General features: G+C 44.2%; 1 protein-coding gene across 1 annotated transcript in view; it reads right to left on the bottom strand.

Annotated features, from left to right (window-relative positions):
• Positions 1-361: 361 nt before the first annotated feature.
• cdc42bpab (CDC42 binding protein kinase alpha (DMPK-like) b) overlaps positions 362-23,461 on the bottom strand; it is a 198,592-nt gene continuing 175,492 nt past the window's right edge. The window contains 9 exon segments of the mRNA XM_084313821.1: positions 362-1,183; positions 6,878-7,035; positions 8,220-8,337; positions 12,095-12,212; positions 14,813-14,936; positions 15,395-15,479; positions 16,629-16,726; positions 19,119-19,333; positions 21,093-21,217. Coding sequence (XP_084169947.1) covers positions 1,052-1,183; positions 6,878-7,035; positions 8,220-8,337; positions 12,095-12,212; positions 14,813-14,936; positions 15,395-15,479; positions 16,629-16,726; positions 19,119-19,333; positions 21,093-21,217 — 1,173 coding nt within the window. The 3' untranslated portion in view covers positions 362-1,051.

The following is a 23,461-nucleotide window of genomic DNA, read 5'->3' as shown; positions in this document are numbered from 1 at the left end:
GCAACCCACCGTGTTCACTTATTAATGCTGTTTGGAGCTTCTTGCTGATGGTAAATGTACAAATTAATAAAGTCACTGCACATAGTATCAATTTCATGAGCAAAATTCAAAATAAAAAAAAATATCATTGCTTTCTTTCCTCCTTGTTTTGTGACATTTAAAATGTTCCCGCCTTTATTTGATTACATTGTCAACTGACATCCCAAAGAAAGCAAACGAGGGAGGAGAGGGCTGTGGGATAAAAAAGAAAAAAGAAGAAAATCCACTCTTTCGCCTCCAGTCACGAAGCACCTCCCCCTTCTCGTTTAGTTAATAAATAAAATATCCCCCCCTCCCCCTCCCCCCAAAACCCAAAGGGTCCTATATATACAAGTACAAATCATTTTCTTTCAATAACAATCCTCCAATCATCCTTGTTTTTTGTTGTGGCATCTTGAGGTTTACGAGTGTCTTTAATTGGAGGAGTCAAATCGCTGGGACACTCAAAAAGGGGCTAGGAGTGCTGCTGGCGACCCAGCTAAGACGTTTCAGCTAATCAGGTTGTTAGCAAAAAAGAGCACATTGAAAGGGGGGGGGGTGTAATATTAGTTTCCTATGCTGTTGGCCCTCCCTAATAAAACACATCTGTGAGCGCAAACACCCGTTCTCAAACAAACTGGCGCCTGCGTACGTTCTGGTGACACAAGACGGCTCCTCTGCCCTCACGTCCAGAGGAACAATGGCAGACCCTCTTCTTTTCTGCGTCAATTCCCACGCTTTCTCCCCCATCTTGGGACTATAGTGGCTGGGTCAACTGGGACGAAGAAAATGGTACAGGTGTGTGTGTGCGTGTGTGTGTGTGTGTGTGTGTGTGTGTGCGTGTGCATGTGTGTGTGTGTGTGTGTGTGCGGGGGAGAGAGGGCAGCGGGTGCAGTTCCCCGGCAGGGAGAGGGGCAATAAAATAGCTAAAGATAAAGGAGGGGAGGAGAGGGCGGGTCCTGGGAGGGAAGTGGAGAGGGGGGATTGGGAGTCCTGTGCTGTCAGTCAGTCAATCAGCCCAATCAGTGGTGCCTCATGTGTCCCAGGCCATGCGGTCTGTGCTCTCCAGGGAGAGGGACTTGGTCTTGTGGGGGGAGGCCGGACTGGGGGGGCTGCTGAAGGTGGAGCTATTGGAGGCTGTGGAGTGACGGGGCGAGTCCGAATCCTGGAGGTGAAGGAGAGAGAGAGAGGGAGAGAGGGAGAGAGAGAGATGGAGAGAGAGAGAGAGAGAGAGAGGGAAAGAGAGAGAGCGAGATAGAAATGAGGACAAACAGACAGGAGAGTTATGGAGGGACAGATGGAGGGGTAGAGAAAAAAAAATAGTCATTTAGATGATGTTCTTCACTCATTCAACACAACACAACCTATAGTACTTACACTAACCTATAGTACTTACACTAACCTATAGTACTTACACTAACCTATAGTACTTACACTAACCTATAGTACTTACACTAACCTATAGTACTTACACTAACCTATAGTACTTACACTAACCTAAGTCCAGAGTGCAGGAAACAGGAGAAAGAAAATGCTTTTTGACTCAGAGCCGGAATCACAAATATATACAAATGATACATTGAATTGATAGGTAGGCAACACTACAAAACCACATACAACTTGCCCTAGGCGAACATATACAGTATGTGTCAGTACAACGGATTGGAAAGAGTGACGCCATGTGGATATTTCAGATTTCGTCGTGTGGAGGATTTCAGCATTCAGGTCAAAATAACATTATCAATCTTATGAGGGCGATACTTTTGAAGACTGTCACTACAGTCCTACACTGTCACTAGTGAGTCATAAACTGTCACTACAGTTCTAAATAAACTGTCACTACAGAGTCCTAAACTGTCACTACAGAGTCCTAAACTGTCACTACAGTTCTAAATAAACTGTCACTACAGAGTCCTAAACTGTCACTACAAAGTACTGATTCCCACCCATTACTGTTATTGAACAGTATAGACTTAGACCATCAGGTCAGAGTCATTGGATTAGTGAGATATAATCCATTTTCACTCCATTAGGGAGATCTAAAGAAATGTAAAAAAAATTGTCAAAAATGTGTATTTGATATCTATTTGAGCCTGGTATCAGATGGATATCAGATACCAGTATTGGTATGTATCATGTATGGATTCCTACTGACACGTGTCTGATTGATCGCCCAGGGCTCCACTAGCTGAGGTACATGTTGTTTTGCGGTGGTGTGGTCCTGTAACATTTTACTAACATAAATGTAAACACATTTCTCCTGTTTGTGCTCCTCCAACACTATACTCAGCGACTCTCAATAGAGGTCGTGCACGGAACGCTTGTGTGTCGACGTCTCTCTCTCTCTCTTCCAACATGGCTGCCTGTAACCATTGGTAACCACTGAGACCACCTCATTTATGTGCAGTGGTAGAGTAGGTAACATTTAGTAAAAGCACAATATTATTACTGTCCCACTGTGACTTGTTTATACGATCCAGTAATAAGACACCAAATTATTATGTTTTTTTGTTGATATATTTCTCAAAGATCGACACATAGCAACCGTCGTTTCTTCCATTGCCAAGCACAACAACAATGGTTGCCGTGTGACTGGCAGCCACGTTAGAAGAGGGAGAACTACACAAACGTTCCGTGCAGCGAGGCCTCTATTGGCCTACAGCAGCCTCTCGTCAACGCCAGTCCCCAGGGAGATAGCAGAGCGGTATACAGTGTCTCTCTATGTGTATTTATTTCCTCTTCAACCAAACACACCACACCGGCTGCCGCTCGTCGATGATGAGCCAGTGGGCGCAGACATGAAATCAATGGAGCGCCGCTAACATTCCAGCACGTTCCACTTGATCCGCACATGAGCAGCTCGATTGAGCAGAAGTGATTGGCTGAGGGAGCAAACATACACATGGAAGAGGGGGGAGGGGGTAGGGGGGGGGTCTGACAGCCATCCCCCTGAATCTAGTTATGTTTTGGTGAAAACGATGCTTGACCTGACCCTCACTCTTAGTCCATCACTACACAACATGGGAGAAACTGCTCCCCATACACACAGAAATAATGGTTCAAACCTGACCCTCCAGGGATACTGTGTATAAGTGTGTGTGTGTGTGTGTGTGTGTGTGTGTGTGTGTGTGTGTGTGTGTGTGTGTGTGTGTGTGTGTGTGCACACTTAATTTTCCAGTTCAGTGATAGCATATGAGATAATTATCTCATGTCAGTATCCGATCTAGACCACATTAGTTCAATTGCATTTGGCCTCGGGTGCACCGAGGAGGAGCCAGTCAGAAGCCGGCGTGGGACATGTAGCGTTAAAGAGCGTTACTACTGGACTCCACTAGGATCTGTCTGGGACGTCTCAACACACAGTACACAGCGTCTCCTGGGGACGGCGTTGAGAGCGACTCTGTGGTGAGAAGCTGGTGTTTGTTTTCCGGTTAGAGAGGAGCTGGGGAGCGGTCTTTGCACCGGGGGGGGGGGTCAGCTCAGTTCAGAAGCCCAGAGTGTCGCATGCATAGATATATATATAACTAGATGGTGCAAGGCGGAGTCTCCAGCGTAGTTCACCGGCGGCCATCTTGTCACAGGCAGCAGGCCCACTCATAACATAAATGTCTATGGTCGGTACATTTACTATTGAAATAACCGTAGCTTGCTAAATCTTCAACCGATGTCCAAACGGTTTGGTTTGTTATAAACGTCAGAGATGTAGTTATCATACTGCATACTTATAATGGACTTTCATATGAAAATAATTTCAACATGTCCAGGCATCCAGTGAATCATAGCCACATTAATAACGTTTGTAATAAACCAAACCGTTTGTAAATCGGTTGAAAATTGAGCAAGCCATGGTTATTTCAATAGTACATGCACCATAGACATTCATGTTATGAGTGGGCGTGCTGCCTGTGGCAAGATGGCCGCTGGTGAACTCCGCCTTGCACCATCTAGTTATATGTGTCTATGGTCACATGCACGTGTCTCACAGACAAACACCACCAGGCCGTCGACTTCAACCCAGTTCTACTGTCGATGGTGAAGCGAGGTGCTCAGCTAGAGCCACAACAGCGACATATTCACACACCAACGTGACGTAAAGCTGGCTGACCTACTGAGGGAGAAGCTACAGCGGTAGCCTGTCTCTCAGTAGACAGACGTTAAAGGGAGAGTCCGTAACGCTGTGAAACAGGGACCTCTAGGCAAAATACTGCACCTCTTGGTATATTGCACTTGCTGGCCACACCTCAGGCTCTGCCATGAGAGGTCTGGAGAAATCCACACTGTAATAAGTTACTACTATATAACTATGATATATAATAAACGTTATTTGTATAGCTACATACAGAAATTGCAGTTCAAAGTGCTTCACAGCAGTAGAAAATACAGACATGAGTGAGCATAAAAAAGATAGAGAGGTAGCAAGGTAAGGTAAATCACAGTGTTTCACATTAGGATCTAGCATCCCAATAGGCCTCTCTGTTTACGGTTTCATTCAGTAATAAAAATAATAAAATAGAATAGACAAAAAAAGTGCGGTTTGTCCATATATGTATAGCATATAGTGTGAATTTCCCCAGACCTCTCTTGGCAGAACCTGAGGTGTGGACACCAATAGCACCCCCCCCCCCTATCCCCAGTCATCTCCAACCCACACATCAGACCAAAACAAAACATGTAAACAATATCAAGCGGGGCTCTTTTGCGAGGTCACAGTTTGACGACATTACAGATTCTACCTTGAAGGTCATGATACACTATAGCAATATAATGAAGCGATGGAGCGTTTGTGTGCCAGGACCAATAGTATTGTTTTAAATCAATCTCTTCTGTTCCACTATTGTACCGTTATTCCCTCTACATTGGTTTTGTCCCCGTTGTTTAATACCTTAAACGTTAACCCTTCCACTGCCACACTACAGCCGGTTAATCCTTTCACTACCACACCACAGAAGGTTAACCATTTCACTACCACACTACAGAAGGTTAACTATTTCACTACCATATCCTTATATCATAGATGTGTCGTCCATGCCATGCTGGGTGGGCAGCAGTAGGTGCAGGTAGAATGGCTGAGTAGCAGTGCATCATTCCAACAACAGAACACAAACTACGGATAAAGAGAGGAGATATATATATATATATATATATATATATATATATATATATATATTAGGCCAGACCCAAGGAGAAGAGTGAAAAGAGAACTGACGCGTGCTGGCCACTAGGTGGCAGCAGTAATGCGTGTGAGAGGTCCTTCAGGCAATGTTACTGCTGTTGCAGGGGGGGGGGTTGAAATGGGGGAAGGAGGGTGGGGGGTGATGGGGGGTGGCAGCAGGGCGAAGGCTTGCAAACCGTGACTGTGTGTGTGTGTGTGTGTGCTTTGAGTGTACTTCATGCTCCATTGTATGATTATTTGTTTAAATATGCCAATTTGAGTGTGGTGCGGAAATTGGAGGGTCACTGTGCTCTCGATTGTGTGTTTGTTGCACTGTGCAAGGTTGCAGTTCTTGTTGTTGTTGTTGTTGTTGTTGTTGTTGACATTACCTTCATCTTACTAAGCAGGGTCCTTAAAGCCCTTTTCAGATCGGGGGTCTTCTCCGACGGCGAGACCGCCTGCCACTGCAGAGGAAAGTCAACACTGAGCGCTCAGCCCACAGAACAAATGCTGGGGTTGGTAGAGCGGGGTGGGGAGGGGCGAGGGTGGAGGAGGGCAAGAAATGGGGCAAGATGGGGCGTAATGGAGTAGGCAGCAGCCAGGTACAGGGTCTTTGGGATGGGACAGCCACAGGGAGGATGGATGCTGGTTTCCGGAGGCCACTTGATGATGGTGGATACTAGGACGGCTACTAGAACAACCCTACTGTAGCTTAGATAGAAGCTGGGTTTATTGGAGCCAGAAAAGACAGAAGTCAGCCTTTGTGTGAAGGCTTTCATTCATTTGGGGAACTTTTTGGGTAAGGCAGCTCGGAAAAGAAGCAAGGAATTCAATGCTCCAAACTCCCTCTGTTCCCGAGGTGCCGCTATTAGCGGGTTATTTACCAGAATTATCTGCTGATGAAGAGAAGCTGAGTGCAGAAGTGTTGAGGTCACCATTGCCCAAAAAGTCTCCCAGGTTCTCAGTGAACCTTTCTGTGCTTCCAGCCCCTGAGTGGGCGTGAGCCGGTCCTACTGAGGGCGAGGAAGTGGCTAGAAGCTGAGAGAGCCGATTGAGTTCACTATGTGAGAGGTACTGCGATAAGAGGTCGTGACATCACAGGGAACTAACCAATCGGTCGGAGGGATGGGATGAGGTGGGGGGGAGGGGGGGGGGGGGGTGTGTATATGGCGGATGTGGAGTTGGGGCAGAATTATATGGGCAACAAGTTGATATGTTTCTATCAGATATTTCATAATGCTAACCATCTAAATATGGCAAAGAAAAGCAGTTACTGTGTATATTAGTATGTGTGCATTTGGGACTCCAACCTGCCCTGCATTTGGGACTCCAACCTGCCCATACAAAGAGGCGTTTCCAAGATGGGTCAAACCTGGTTTTAGACCGATTCTTTAAACTTCCAAAGCCCAGTGCAACGAGGAGGCAAGCTACTCTCCGATACATTATCAGGTAATTATCATGATTAGATTACCTGTTCAACCACAATACAACTCGGCTAATGGGATTTGGGCCATTTTGAAACCAACAGTGGAAGTATTGGCATGGCTGTGTACAATGGAACTGTACTGTAGCTCAAGAATGACATTACCACTTGGGAGGCTGGGGGTGCTTTGTATAAAGGCCATCATGTGTTAAGTGTTGGATTCCCACTGGCGCCAGCCGCAGTAACGCTGTGCTGTTGAAGTCTTTCAGATGTTATTCACTGACCTCTCTGTCGAACTGGGAGAGCGGCGCGTCACCGCAGTCCATGCCGCCCCCGGAGGACAGGGAGCTCTCGGAGGGAGAGGTCATGGTCTGGCGCTTCGAGCTGTAGCTTCCACCGGACAACTCCCTACGCAGTGCGCTGCCATTCTGAGAGGACGAGCCTGGGAGAGAGAGAGGGAGGGAGAGAGAGAGAGAGAGAGAGAGAGAGAGAGAGAGAGAGAGAGAGAGAGAGAGAGAGAGAGAGAGACAAAGAGAGAGGGGGAGAGAGAGAGAGAGAGAGAGAGAGAGAGAGAGAGAGAGAGAGAGAGAGAGACAAAGAGAGAGGGGGGAGGGAGAGAGAGAGGAGGGTTGAGAGAGGGGGGGAGAGAAGGAGGGAGAGAGAGAGAGGGAGAGTCAAAGAGAGAGGGGGGGAGAGACAAAGAGAGAGGGGGGAGAGAGAGAAAGGGGGAGGGAGAGAGAGAGGAGGGTTGAGAGAGAGGGAGACAAAGAGGGGGGGGAGAGAGAGAGAGAGAGGAGGGGGAGAGAGAAAGAGGGGAGGTTGAGAGAGGGGGGATGGAGAGAGAGGGAGAGAGAGAGAGAGAGAGAGAGAGAGAGAGAGAGAGAGAGAGAGAGAGAGAGAGAGAGAGGGGAGAGAGAGAGACAACGAGAGAGGGGGGAGAGAGACAAAGAGAGAGGGGGGGAGAGAGGGGGGAGGGAGATAGGGGGGAGGGAGAGAGAAGAGGGTTGAGAGAGAGGGGGGAGAGAAGGAGGGAGACAGAGAGAGAGGGAGAGTCAAAGAGAGAGGGGGGAGAGACAAAGAGAGAGGGGGGAGAGAGAGAAAGGGGGGAGGGAGATAGGAGGGAGAGAGAGAGAGGGTTGAGAGAGAGGGAGACAAAGAGGGGGGGAGAGAGAGAGAGGAGGGGGAGAGAGAAAGAGGGGAGGTTGAGAGAGGGGAGATAGGTAGAGAGAGAGGGGGGACAAATAGTGAGAGAGAGACAGACAGAGAAAGGGAGAGAGTACGAGGAAGAATGATTATCAGGACAATATGGGTCTTCAATACTAACCTACCGGTACATACTATTTCTCTTCATCAGCGAGGGGAGATTAACTAAATCGACCAGGTATCAGTCAAATGGAAACCATTTGGTTGTTGCTCTGAACAAATTCTAGTCTGAGTAAAAGAGGAGCTACGCCCAGTGTTCTGATCCGAGACATTAAAATACAGTATTGTTCACCAACCTGGCTTTGGAAAGGCTCTATTCTAAAAGGCTTTGGCAGGTAGCATAACTACTTCAGGGGTGGAGGTTGTATATGCGGTGGTGGTGTCCTATGTGTCATGAAGGCCTCACAGAGTCCTGGTACTTACGGATACCCAGTCCACTGCTGGCGCTCATGGACCGGCCCGGCTCCGCCCGGTTCTTGGTGATGGAGGGGATGCTGACGGAACCGCTGAAGCCGGCGCGGTTCTCCTGAACACGGACGTTCTGGATTAGAGAAACACACACACACACACACAGCACATACACACAGTGCAGGGGAGAGGAGTGAGGAGGGTGCGCAGACAGACACACGCAGGTGTGTGGAGGTGAGCAGAGACACATGATGCACTCGCACAGTGAACTACAATACTATGATAATATGTGAATGTTAGATATGACATTAAAGTTTACCCAAATCAAAAACCCTGGGTAGACAAATCCGTCCGTGAAGCTCTGAAAGCGCGCACCAAAGCATACAACGATGGCCTGGTGGCAGGCAACATGAATGACCACAAGGTGGCGCGATACAACGTAAGGAGGACAGTAATAGAGGCAAAACGGCGCTACAGGGATAAAATTGAACTCCAGTTTGAACAGGCCGACTCCAGACTACAAAGGCGCCTCCCTCAAACTGAACAGTGACATCTCCTTAGCAAATGACCTCAATACCTTCTATGCGAGGTTTGATGCTGGTAATAACAACACCAGCCCACAAGCCACGGCAATGGGGGGGGGGGGGTCTGCTGCTGATGGAGACTCAGTGTTCAGGGTAACAGAGCATGAGGTGAGGCGGACCTTTAAAAAAGTGGAAGGCAGCAGGACCGGACGGCATCCCCGGCCGCGTCCTAAAAGTCTGTGTCGACCAACTGGCCCCGGTATTCACTGACATATTTAACCTGTCCTTAGAACAGGCTGTCATCCCCACCTGCCTGAAGAAGTCCACTATTATCCCTGTACCCAAAAAATCCAAGCCTGCTTGCCTCAACGACTACCGCCCTGTAGCTCTCACCTCCATAGCCATGAAGTGCTTTGAGAAGCTAGTAAAGGGCTACATCTGCTCCTCCCTCCCCATCAACATGGATCCCCTGCAATTTGCATACCGCCCCAACAGGTCCACGGAGGACGCCATAGCCCATGTGCTGCACACAGCAGCATCACACCTGGACAAGAGGAAGGGGAACTATGTGAGAATGCTATTCATTGACTACAGCTCGGCATTCAATACCATAGTCCCCTCCAAACTCATAGCCAAGCTCAGGGACCTGGGCTTGAACTATGACCGAGCGGGCACACCGAGCGGGCACACACTCATGCCGCACACACGCACACTTATGGCCAAGAGGAAAGGCCACTTTAAATTAGTATAACAACAGGAACAGGTAGCACTACTAAAGCTACCTAGCATGTCCTATATGCTCTGTAAATACTATGTACAGATACCGAGATGTCACACCATGTTACCTGTTACCTGTTTATTGCACAATGTTTTTTTTTTATTGGATTCTATTATATGTTGTACCACTGTATTTTTATTGGATTCTATTATATGTTGTACCACTGTATTGCACATCGTCGCGGGCAAGACCACCCGCATTTCATTGTATACTTGTATGCCGTGACAATTAAAACTCTTGACTTGACTTGACCTCTGCCAGTGGGTCTTGGACTTCCTGACGGGCAGACCCCAGGTGGTGAGAGCAGGCAACTGCACCTCCTCATCCATCACCCTCAACATAGGGGCCCCCCAGGGCTGTGTTCTGAGTCCCCTTCTCTACTCCCTGTACACACACGACTGTGTGGCTCAGCGGAGTAGCAACACAATCATCAAATTTGCTGACGACACAGTGGTGGTGGGCCTGATCTCTGCAAACGACGAGAGGCCCTACCTGGAAGAGGTCAAGGTCCTGGCGGGATGGTGCCAGGAAAACAGCCTCTCCCTGAACGTCAGCAAAACAAAGGAGATGATTGTGGACTTCAGGAGGTCGGGGGTCAAGGACTACAGCCCCCTCAGCATCGACGAGGCACCGGTTGAGAGAGTGAACAGCTTTAAGTACCTCGGAGCCTACATATCTGAGGACTTGACATGGACCACACACATTGACAGTGTTGTGAAGAAGGCACGACAACGCCTCTACTTCCTCAGGCGCCTAAGGAAGTTCCAAGTCAGTCAGAAGATCCTTAAGAACTTCTACTCATGTACAATAGAGAGCATCCTGACTGGCAACATCACCTCCTGGTTTGGGAATAGCACTGCACAAGACCGAAGCAGACTACAAAGAGTGACACGTTCAGCCGAACGCACAATTGGAGGGGGGCTCCCCACCCTCCAGAACATTTACAACAAGCGGTGCAGGGGCAAGGCTAAGAGAATCATTAAGGACTCCAGTCACCCGAACAACTGCCTCTTTGAACTGCTGCGGTCAGGCAAGCGATACCGGAGTCTCAAGGCGAGCACAGAAAGACTCAGAAGAAGCTTCTATCCCCAGGCCATCAGGCTGCTCAACGAACAATGAACACTACACAACAACCATCAAATGCACATAGCACACACATCCACACACACACACTCACTTTAAACAAACACACTGTAGCACCCACTCCCCACACTTTATAGCACACACTCACTTTAAACAAACACACTGTAGCACCCACTCCCCACACTTTATATTTATTGATAAAGGATTGCACTACAACTCGTACACCTTACTGTAAATTGTACCTAAATTGTACCTCATCCCATTTCTGCTTTGCACTATATAGTATTGTATATTAGTACACTGCATAGTATTGTATATTATATGGTAACTCAGTTACGTCTATTCTGCATCGAACATTGTACATATGTCTATACTGAACACTGTGACCTCATTTTCTACTTCTAATTTACATGCTATACTATGTTATTTGATACTTATATTGTCTAGCACAGTCTCTGGAGCGTAACAGTAAGAAGCATTTTGTATAAAAGTATTCTGTACTTCTGTATGACAACTATTAAAGAAACTTGAGAAACTTGAATGCATAAACTGCGTGGGCAAACAATGTGTGGAGAGACGTGCACTCGCTGCGTAGGAAGCTCTGCACGGATTCATGTGATTGTCAACAAAAAAATATATATATATATATATATATATAATATTATTATTGTTTCTTTTTTTTCATTTTTCTTTTTTTTTTCATTACATTTGGGCTGTGGGGGGTGCTTAATGTCTGAAGGAGTCGACTGAAGGCTTCTTGTCCTCTGCAAAAGCATGCAATTGGTCCACTGATGGATACATCTTGATATTTGTCTAGTCTAGTGTGTTCATTAGATGGGTGAAATCCTCTTTCAGTGCCTCTGTGCCTGTTTTCTTAGGCAGTTAGCCTCTGGCGTGCGTGCCATTAGCGTTAGCCACGCTTCTAGGCCTCTTTTCTTTTGGAAAGAATGATTAAAAAAAATTGTAAAAAATATTATACTTTTTTTTCTTTTTTTTATATATTCGACTAAGAGGTTGGCCAGTCGACTACGGCTCCTTTCGACCGATTAGTCGACTAATAGGGGTCAGCCTTTATGTAATACACAAAAAACAAGGGATAGCTTTTAATAGTCTGCATGCAAAACACAAGAAGCAGGGAAGTGCTGTACAAGCACGTGGTCTATAGACAAAGTCCCTGTTTATATGAGTGAAGAATGTGTCTTTTGGAGAGAGCTGTTAGTGAAGAAAGATTCCTTTTACAGTAAGAATCTGTCTTTGAATCCAGCCTTGGCTCACAACCCGAGTCCAGAGGTGGGGTAGTGTGGTTAAGACTTCCACCACATGTAGCTCCACAGACTGCTAAATAAATCTATCTTCGACTACAGATCTTCATTTAAATAAATCTATATTTGGCTAAAGTTTTCGTAGAGGTTTAGGGATTTCTTATCAACTGAAGAGTCTCCTATCAGATCCATGCAGTGTCGTGCGTGTGTGTGTGCATGCGTGTGTGTGCGTGTGTGTAATACCATGGGCAGGTCTTTGAGGATCTGGATGCCATCTCCTGGTCCCATGTGAGCCACGTGGTTGAAGTTGGTGGGGTTGGAGATCAACTTGTTCCTCATCTCTGGGTCTCGCAGCATCTCTCTGCGGAGAGGACACACACACACACAAACACACAGATGAGACATAGGCACAAATCCCTAAACACTGAGGACCCAAGGGCCACACACACATGGAAAGACAAAGACGGATTTCAAAAGAGGGACATTTTATGATGCCGATACACTGGTACTGTACTTAATATCAGTTCTACAACAATCCTTTTTTCAAATTCCTTTGAGGAATACAATTTCGATGTGTAATAGAGTACATTGTTTTCTTTTCTTTATGCAGAATTACTCCATTGATTAAAGGGGCTATGTGTAATATTTTCAATAGTTTGGAATGAGGACCATGTATATTCAACCATATGCAAATTATGTGGGGAAATATATTTACATACAGTAGTAAAATGATGTACCTTGTACAGAGCACAATTTCATCCTTGGCTGGTATTTATGAATTCCTCAAGTTGTCAATGATACATCCATCTTTGTTCTAGCTTTACAACAGAGCTTCTGGAAGGCAGGGATGTTTCCATGCTGCTGCTTCCTTGTTATGGCCTCGTTATTGTTTTCTGGTCCGTATAAAACAATAACAAGGAAGCAGCAATACGGCGACGTCACTCACAGTCCCTTTAACCCTTTCACTGCCGCACTACCAAACGGTTAACCCTTTCACTGCGACAATACACAGAAGGTTAACCCTTTCACTGCCACACAACAGCAGGTTAACCCTTTCACTGCCACACTACAGAAGGTTAACCCTTTACTATCACACTACCGACGGTAACCATTGGTGATAGTAAAGGGTTAACCTTCTGTAGTGTGGCAGTGAAAGGGTTAAAATGTCTCTGAACTAAGCACATAACTTGAGCTCTCACTGTAAGAATCCCAACACGTTAAAGCTTTTCAATACCTTTCTATATATTCACTACCAACAAACTGCTCTTCCACCAGGTGGCACTGTTTGTTGAGACCCAGACCCACCCTGGGTACACACCCTACAACACACACCAGCACCGCTGAATAGCCTCTGTTACTGTGCCCTCGTCAAACGAGGATAGGCAGGGTTTTAGACATTCACAGTGTGTGGAGAAAACTCACACCACGAAAGGGTGCTTCACTGTTAGCGTTCACAGGTAGCGTTGAATGACACAACAGGCGTCACACCCGCATCAACACCAAAGCCTCTTGACACCTATGTCTAGTCTTGTTACATGAAACCAGCTTTGAACTGCTACTGTAAAACTAGTCTTGTTGTTACACTACATGACACCAGCTTTGAACTGCTATAACTAGTCGTGTTACACTACATGAAACCAGCTTTGAACTGCTATAACTAGTCGTGTTACACTACATGAAACCAGCTTTGAACTGCTATAACTAGTCTTGTTACACTACATGAAACCAGCTTTGAACTGCTATAACTAGTCTTGTTACACTACATGAAACCAGCTTTGAACTGCTATAACTAGTCTTGTTACACTACATGAAACCAGCTTTGAACTGCTATAACTAGTCGTGTTACACTACATGAAACCAGCTTTGAACTGCTATAACTAGTCGTGTTGTTACACTACATGAAACCAGCTTTGAACTGCTATAACTAGTGTTGTTACACTACATGAAACCAGCCTTGAACTGCTATAACTAGTTGTGTTGTTACACTACATGAAACCAGCTTTGAACTGCTATAACTAGTCGTGTTGTTACACTACATGAAACCAGCTTTGAACTGCTATAACTAGTTGTGTTGTTAGTGTTACACTACATGAAACCAGCTTTGAACTGATATAACTAGTCTTGTTACACTACATGAAACCAGCTTTGAACTGCTATAACTAGTTGTGTTGTTACACTACATGAAACCAGCTTTGAACTGCTATAACTAGTCTTGTTACACTACATGAAACCAGCTTTGAACTGCTATAACTAGTCGTGTTACACTACATGAAACCAGCTTTGAACTGCTATAACTAGTCGTGTTACACTACATGAAACCAGCTTTGAACTGCTATAACTAGTCGTGTTACACTACATGAAACCAGCTTTGAACTGCTATAACTAGTCGTGTTGTTACACTACATGAAACCAGCTTTGAACTGCTATAACTAGTGTTGTTACACTACATGAAACCAGCTTTGAACTGCTATAACTAGTTGTGTTGTTACACTACATGAAACCAGCTTTGAACTGCTATAACTAGTCGTGTTGTTACACTACATGAAACCAGCTTTGAACTGCTATAACTAGTTGTGTTGTTAGTGTTACACTACATGAAACCAGCTTTGAACTGATATAACTAGTCTTGTTACACTACATGAAACCAGCTTTGAACTGCTATAACTAGTCGTGTTGTTACACTACATGAAACCAGCTTTGAACTGCTATAACTAGTTGTGTTGTTAGTGTTACACTACATGAAACCAGCTTTGAACTGCTATAACTAGTCGTGTTACACTACATGAAACCAGCTTTGAACTGCTATAACTAGTCGTGTTACACTACATGAAAGCAGCTTTGAATGGCTACCAATTTGTTCGCTCGACCAGGAGGACACATTTAACGTTAGGTTTTCCACCGTACTGAACCGGTGGACTGGTTCTAAGGAGAAGACCCTAGAGTGTGTACTCTGAACGGTACCTCCTCTGCTGTAGCCTCTCCTCCTCCGGCACCCTGAAGGAGAAGCGTCTCTTGTTGTTCATGCTGCGGACCATCTGCTTCCTGCTGTTGTCCGACGTCTCCGGGACGACCAGCTCGTCACCTTCTGGAAGACGAGCAGGACACAGACACACATATCCATCATGTCATCCATCTGGTGCACGTTTCTGAGAGAATCATTAATGACAACTGCCAGCTGGAAGACATTTCACTGAATGAACAATAGATACGGAATATTCCTGTAACAATAGATATATACGGAATATTACTGTAACAATAGATACGGAATATTGCTGCTGATGAAATATTTGTATCCCTAAAGAGTCCGCTTTTCAGGAATGAAGTAAAAACAGCCTTATTGTCAGGTTGACACTTGTGCATAATATGAAATTAAACAATGGGTTTCATATGGGTTTAACTGGTGCGAGGGCAATAGATCTTTCTCAGCACATAAAGGGCCATGAAAGCTTTTATTTAATTTTAAAGGTAAAATTTGTCATCAAAAAGCGACCTCTAGGCTATATATATATGTTATTATAAATATACATTTAGGAGTTTTCTTACCGGCCATCTTGTTTCTGAAGTAGATGAGCCTGACCGTCTCCAGCCCCAACAGGTTCAGAGAGCCGTCGATGTTCAGAGGCCGCACCTACAGGAGAGAGAGCAGAGAGGTCAAGGGTCAGTCAAGCCATAGAAAGGCTAAATTCTTAACCTGCTGATTTGAGGTACTGGGCACACGAGACTAGCGTATGACCTCTGAACCCACCTGGACGCAGGAAACAGAACGGCATTCTGGGAAGAATCATAAAACCAACTACTGCGAGCTGAATATACTGACGTACATGAACACGAACCAGTTCAGTTGATACTTAGGACTACCGGTAATCTTTATTTTTCAAAACGACGATTAATTTTAATTTATTTCGGATTATAAACAGTTTGAGAGACAGGAAACGAAGGAGAGGAGATGACATGAAACATATAACAGGTACAGATCCAGACAGTCTGCAAAGATACCAAAAACCTTATTTTTTTATACCAGTTTTTCAGTTTTCAAATGAAACAATCAAACAATGTCTCTGGGCTTTCATCATCTGTGTGTCCTACTGTTAAATTCAGAATATAAATATATAGTGAACACGTGGTTTAGAGACACTTGATATTCAATTAAAAACATAGCTTGCTTATATATTAGGAGTAGAGAAATAATAAAAGGTTTTATTAGAAAGGAGTCAATCTCTTATCAACAGTGTATAAAACTCAACATGTCTCTGGGGATGACTGAAAACGATAGAGAGGGCCAGATATCCAACACATGTAATCATTTATATCTTATTTAATCAACACACAGGGTTCCCACAGGCATTGCTAAATGAAATGCAAGGACTTTCAATGACCTTTCCAAGCACAATTTTTCATTTAAAAATAAATGACATTTAAAAGGATACAATTCACTTTTAAATGCAGTTTTTTATAGGAAAAAAAATCTGATCCAATATTTATGGCTTAAAACCTATTTACGACAATTTGTCACACTTTAAATGAAAAGAAATTATATTTCTTGATTCAGAACAGTTTTATCATGAATGAACAAAACTTTCAATGTGAATGGTTGATTTGAATTCCAAGGACTTTTTAAGCATCTTGTTAAAAAATGGCCTGTTGACTTTTTCTTGTAAAAAAAATCAAGCACTTTAAGCACTTCAAGGACCTTGTGGGAACCCTGAACACAGGACTGAAAAGGCAGAGCGCCCTGCACTGGGTCAAGGCTGGTGGTGAATATTAAAGCAGGCCTGACCTTCTTTAGAGGAATGGTCTGGATCCACTCCATGGTGTTGACATCAAACACGTCCACAGCGTTCTCGCTGTACACCGACAGGTAGGGGGCGTTGTAGCCTGCAGGGAGGACGACACTGTCACTTACAATCTAATGTAAAGACAATACAGGCCACTGTGCCACACACACACACACACACACACACACACACACACACACACACACACACACACACACACACACACACACACACACACACACACACACACACACACACACACACACACACACACACACACACACACACACACACACACACACACACACACACACACACACACACACACACACACACACACACACACACATTCAGGGAATAAAATAAAAAAAGTTAGTTCGTCAGACCAAAAAAATAAAAATAAAAGCCCATTAATTTGTTTAAAATAATTATTACAAAAAATTATATATCTTAGAACAAGTTTCAGTATTATTCTTACATCAATAGTAGTGGCTGCCTCCCCAGTACTGGAAACAAATGAACACTAAAGTAATTAAAGGTGCACTATGCAGCTTTGAGAGTGTAATGGTAATTTATTATAATGTTACATCATTTGTACAGCTTATTGGACATGTTTCATAGCTCTGTTATAAATACACATTTCTCTGTACAAAGCTTTAACTAGTTTAACTAGTCAAGCCACTAGGGCGACAGTCTGACAGTGTTCTTAAAACAACTTGAAGGTCAGGCCAGCTTGATTTAGATATGACATGTCCAAGTAAATCACATCTTTTTTCTTGTTGTCTTCATATGAATGTTGTGACAGATTCGACAAAACCCCTAATCTCATCTTTGTTTACCTTTCTTGTCATATCCGTTATTAATTTGTCATCTTTTTGACGTCATGTCAAACTATGTATTTATTGTAAGTCTGACCAGAGCTCTTTCTCACTTTCAGGTCAGACACTCGCATTAAATTGTCTCGGATTGTAAATTGAGGATACTCTTTCTGTGGCCACAGAAACAGAAATAAACTATGTTATATTTTTTATACAATTTGACTCATCTGAATTTTTACAGTTTCACTGTTTGGCTCATTTAAAATATTCCACAACAGGAGGTAAATTTGAAACTTTGGGAAAAAAACAACAACATGGTATATTTTCATAACGGAATAAATAATCTGTCCCCGGAGCTGGAAGGAACACTGTCCCTGGACCATGAAGCTAGAAATCTGCCCGACAAGTTGCTGTTTTATTGCGGTTGTTTACAATGGCAGGGCTCGCAGTTCTAAGAAGGCTTACGCTCAGCTTACGTTAGGATTTTGTTTAGATTTATGATGACATAAGATACAATAATTCTAAGGATTCCATGTATAGTAAATATTTTGTTGTACACTAATTGCAGCTTACGCAAAAGTGAAACAAATCCCCCTCCCCTGAAACTGCCTAGTGAACCTTTAAGAAAAACTGTGAGCATTTCAAGATGTATAATCTTGTAACTATCCAAATAAATCCTGGTCCCTGAAGCAACATTACACCCACACATGCCTAAACCAGCCCTGGGACTTTCTAAACCAGACGACGGCAACAACAGCTTTTAAATTACCATACCGCTCTAAATATGAGTTTTAGCCCGTTTACTAATCAGCACACATATTTTACATTACTCCTAACCATTTTCCTGATTATAGCTTACTTTTGTCCTAGAATTTCTAGAATCTTTGTTTCCCGTAGTGTCTTTCTGGTCCAATGCGTGCGCCAGAGAGGCTACATCCGTGTTAGAATTAAGCTCAGTTTATCACCATACCAGTATGGTCCTTTAAAAAAGTCAACTATACTCATCCCCCCCTGCCGAAACCCTCCCACCAGGAGATAACAACTGGGCAAAATGGAAGTGCCTGAACCGACTCCACTCAGGTGTTGGCCGTCCCAGGGAAGCCGTAAGCAGATGGGGTTATCTTAGTGGCCCAACCACATGACTGTGGCACCGAACCCCAAACCATGGAGCACCTCCTTCGATGTCCTCTGTTAGGTGGACCCTGCGCAGCAAAGGACCTAGCAGTCTACAACATCAATGGACAGCAAAGTACCAAGCACTGGCTGGACGTTATATAAGCTGAATAGCTTTGTATATGGACACGGAAAGAAAGAGACTCTTGTCAGTTACATCCCAATGTATTTGCTTGTATTTTGTTTCCTCCCTCCAGCTAGAACCCGTCCTCCACCATTGGTCCCTGCCCTTCCTGCCCCTCCATTGGTGGACTTGGACTACTATACAGCACATCACCGATTGGTGGGTGGGTTTCAGGATACCACCCAATCCTGAACCATCACCCACCACCCAATCCTGAACCATCACCCACCACCCAATCCCGGATCACCACACCCTGTTTAAACCTGGAATCTCACTTCATTCACTCTCTCTCTGGCATGAAGCTAGGCCTGTTGGTATTGTTGGTACTTTGGTCATCCGAAGTCTAGGGTCTAAACAGTGAGTGGACGTGAACTCACAGGCAGCGTTGGGCAGCGCCGGCCACATCAGCTCCTGCTGGCGCGAGCGGCGGCCCTGAGAGTCCACGTAGACGCCGATGGCACTGAAGCAGAGCAGCAGCTCCTTGCTGGAGATCTCCACGGCGCAGAGTGCGTCCAGGCCCTGCTGGCTCACGAAGGCCAGGGTGTGGTCCTCCGGGTGGAGCAGGCTGACCGGAGACACGTCGCCGTGGACACTGTGGGGGGAGGCGCCAGGCAACAGTTAGGGGGGGAAATCGCCATGGAATTCATTTTAGTGGAATCAGAATCGGAAAGTAGGATTAATCGGGATTCTGTAATGAGATTTCTTGGTGTACAATCAGAATGAAGTTTATTCTGCTAAAACAATCACATTTCTTCTGTCCAAAAGAATTATTTGCCGTGTTTATTTATTTAATTGAATTTAAGACCTTGTAATTCCTAACAATACATAACACCTAAGATATAAAAATATAAAACATACAGTAAAAAAAAAAAAAAAAAAAGCTTTTTATTTTCATTTGTTTTTAACACTTTGATCGCCATGGTTAAATTCATAATTTACCATCCCTAGCCAGCTCTATTTGTCTATGGAGAAGTTCCCCTTCTTTGCAGGGCTATAACTTTTTAAATTGACATAAATACGGTCTAAAGTATAAATATGTTTTTATCGTGGGCGGCTACGTGGCGTAGTGGGCAAGGCGCTCGCCACAAAATGCTGGAGACGCTGGGCTCGTCAGTTCGAGCCCAGCGCTCCACATTTGCTTTCAGTTTAGCTGGTCGTCCGTACTAATACACATTGGCCGTATTAGGGGGTGGGAAACTGATGGGTGGGGATCGGGCGTTGTGGACAGCGACTCCTACAGGTTGGTTGGTGCGCCTGCGCAGTAGAATCAGGAAGTGTCGGGGGCAGCGTGAGCCTCCCACGCGTTACTCCTCGCCACTGAGAGATCGAGCTGCGCAGGTGAAAAGATGCGACTGCTGTTACCTCAAGTACCGGAGGGGACTTGTGCTATGTATGACTTAGTCCACATTGCAGCCGGCTTGTGGGAGGCAAGAAACAGCGTCCGTGACAGGGGAGGGTTGAATTGGATGATACGAAAATTGGGATGGGAGAAAAATATAGAAAATGGGAGAAAAAGTGGATAAAAAAAAAAATATGTTTTTATCGTTTTCTGCAGCTTTCTCCAGAACTTGATTTATAGCCCCAAATGCATTATATTGATGATGAAATACAGTTTGATAGCGATCGGTGCCAGATAAAAAATGTCAACTGGAGGTACTTCTAGACGTTACTACGTAGCATCTGATGTTGACCGGATGGGCGGGGGGTCGTTTATAATTCCGTGGGCAACGTTATATCATTCATCTAGGGTGGGTCATATGATCATCAGATCAGTTAGTATAGAAGACGTTAGAAAATAACGTTGAAACTCACCGTACCTTCCTCGCGATCAGCGATGCGTTGGGCGATCAGCTTGGAGTAGACATTTTGCTATTATGGGATGTTGATCTAGATGAACCATTATCAGGTTGTATAATACTATATACGTCCAAATAACGTTGTTTATTGAGTTAGGGCGAGCGATTGATTATCCAGTGTGTCGAGATGGAGTCCGGCTAACGATCGCGAGTGCCCGGACGAAATATGGATGAGCACTTCCTGTTTGGCGCGTCACTTCCTGTTGGCCGATCTGCCGATCGGCCACCAGATGGCGCTCTTGAACCGTTAGACAGTTGAGTGGAGCTCAGCAGTATATCTCAGGTCCCCGGAGGAGAAATATGATTTCGATCACAGATTTTTGAAATATTGATATCAAAAGACGTGTTACGGCGTCTTCGGCAGAATGAGCATGGCGGGGAAAGACGAGTTACGGCGTTCCCGGCAATTAAAGTGTTAATAATAATAATAATTATTATTATTATTATTATATATATACATTTTTTATACAGCAATTCCATAAGCGGCTCCGGTACCTGTATCGGGTGAAGCCGGCCTGGTAGCCCACGTAGAGACGCTCGCTCAGGAGGCCCATCCACTGCACCGGCCCCGGGGCCTGCAGCTCCCTGAGCCGACGGTGCCGCGACTTGCTCTTGTTCACCTGGAGAGAGAGAGAGACGTTTTACTGAAGAGTTCACTTTGTGTCGTCTATAGACATAAACATACGGAGGCCGACCCTCCATTCTTACTCAACCAAGACTTTGTTGGTCCATTAGTAAATGTTTGTAGCTTCCCCCCCCCATGGTAATTTCCTGAAAGATTACACACGCATCTTTGGTAAGCACTAGATTTAGCGGACACAAATACATGTTTAACACAATTTTAAAGATTTGTTGATTAAAACAACCAATAGGATTAGTCAACAAAGTCCTATGACTATCCTGTATGTAGTTATGTATCTTGTGTATATGTAGTTAAGTATCCTGTATATGTAGTTATGTATCCTGTATATGTAGTTATGTATCCTGTATATGTAGTTATGCATCCTGTGCAGTTATGTATCCTGTATATGTAGTTATGTATCCTGTATATGTAGTTATGCATCCTGTGCAGTTATGTATCCTGTATATGCAGTTATGTATCCTGTAGTGTATATGCAGTTATGTATAGTGTATATGCAGTGATGTATCCTGTATATGCAGTTATGTATCCTGTATAGTGTATATGCAGTTATGTATAGTGTATATGCAGTTATGTATCCTGTATATGCAGTGATGTATCCTGTATATGCAGTGATGTATCCTGTGTATCCTGTATATGCAGTGATGTATCCTGTATATGCAGTTATGTATCCTGTATATGCAGTGATGTATCCTGTATATGCAGTTATGTATCCTGTATATGCAGTTATGTATCCTGTATATGCAGTTATGTATCCTGTATATGTAGTTATGTATCCTGTATATGCAGTTATGTATCCTGTATATGTAGTGATGTATCCTGTATATGCAGTTATGTATCCTGTATATGCAGTTATGTATCCTGTATATGCAGTTATGTATCCTGTATATGCAGTTATGTATCCTGTATATGTAGTGATGTATCCTGTATATGCAGTTATGTATCCTGTATATGCAGTTATGTATAGTGTATATGCAGTTATGTATCCTCTGTATATGCAGTGATGTATCCTGTATATGCAGTGATGTATCCTGTATATGTAGTTATGTATCCTGTATATGCAGTTATGTATCCTGTATATGCAGTTACGTATCCTGTATATGTAGTGATGTATCCTGTATATGCAGTGATGTATCCTGTATATGCAGTGATGTATCCTGTATATGCAGTTATGTATCCTGTATATGCAGTGATGTATCCTGTATATGCAGTTATGTATCCTGTATATGCAGTTATGTATCCTGTATATTAGGGATGCACCGATACCGATTGTTCAACTAACACTATCGGCCGATACCGATATTTGTATAAATAAGTATTTGTAATTTCTTTTATTTTTTTTTTAAATTTTAAATTTTTAATTTTTTATTTTTTTTATGAAACTACTGTATATTTGTATGTGTACGTTTGTATTTGTAGGCCTCTTTACTTACTTAAAAAAAGGAAACATCAAGAAATATGTTTATGGTATCACTATCTCTCTCCCAGTATCGTCTGGCGGCCTGCAGAGGGATACTATTTTCTCAACCAGAGCTTTCAACCAATGCAATGGAACCATTCTGGCGGCCTGCAGCAGGATACTATTCTCTCAACCAGAGCTTTCAACCAATGCAATGGAACCATTTTGATTGACAGTCGATTCGGCCAATTACGCCACACCGCTAGCACCCACCTCCTGCTGTTCTTACCACCAATCGGCAAGCGTTTATTCATTTTCTACTTTCGGGCATGCCGCCATTGATCTGCTTGCGACTCACTCGAGAGCACATCACAACAAACTTAACGTAGCTAATACCTTAGCTGCCCGGCCCGCCGACCACTGCGACCAGCGCTCCACAGCATGACCAAATGAGACATAATGATTTTACTGCAACAAATGTTATAATAAAACAAAGCCTTTCTATACATTTGTCTGGTTGAAAACTTTATTAACAGATTGCAGAATGGGTAGTTTGGTACGGAATGAGCAACGGAATGAAACTGCTATGAACGGAATAATGCCTTGCTTACTTGCTGTGTTCGGGTAAATAATATGCTGATGTTATATTGAACGTGTAACACTAACTATATAACGTTATTAACTAACTAGCTACCGTACCGGGAGCTCACGTTGATGCCTGGATGGTGCTAACTAACTAGCTACCGTACCGGGAGCTCATGTTAATGCCTGGATGGTGCTAACTAACTAGCTACCGTACCGGGAGCTCACGTTGATGCCTGGATG

This window comes from Notolepis coatsorum, assembly GCF_963971535.1.
Source record: "Notolepis coatsorum genome assembly, chromosome: 5".
NCBI lineage: Eukaryota > Metazoa > Chordata > Actinopteri > Aulopiformes > Paralepididae > Notolepis > Notolepis coatsorum.
This window is presented reverse-complemented; position numbering and strand designations above follow the sequence as displayed.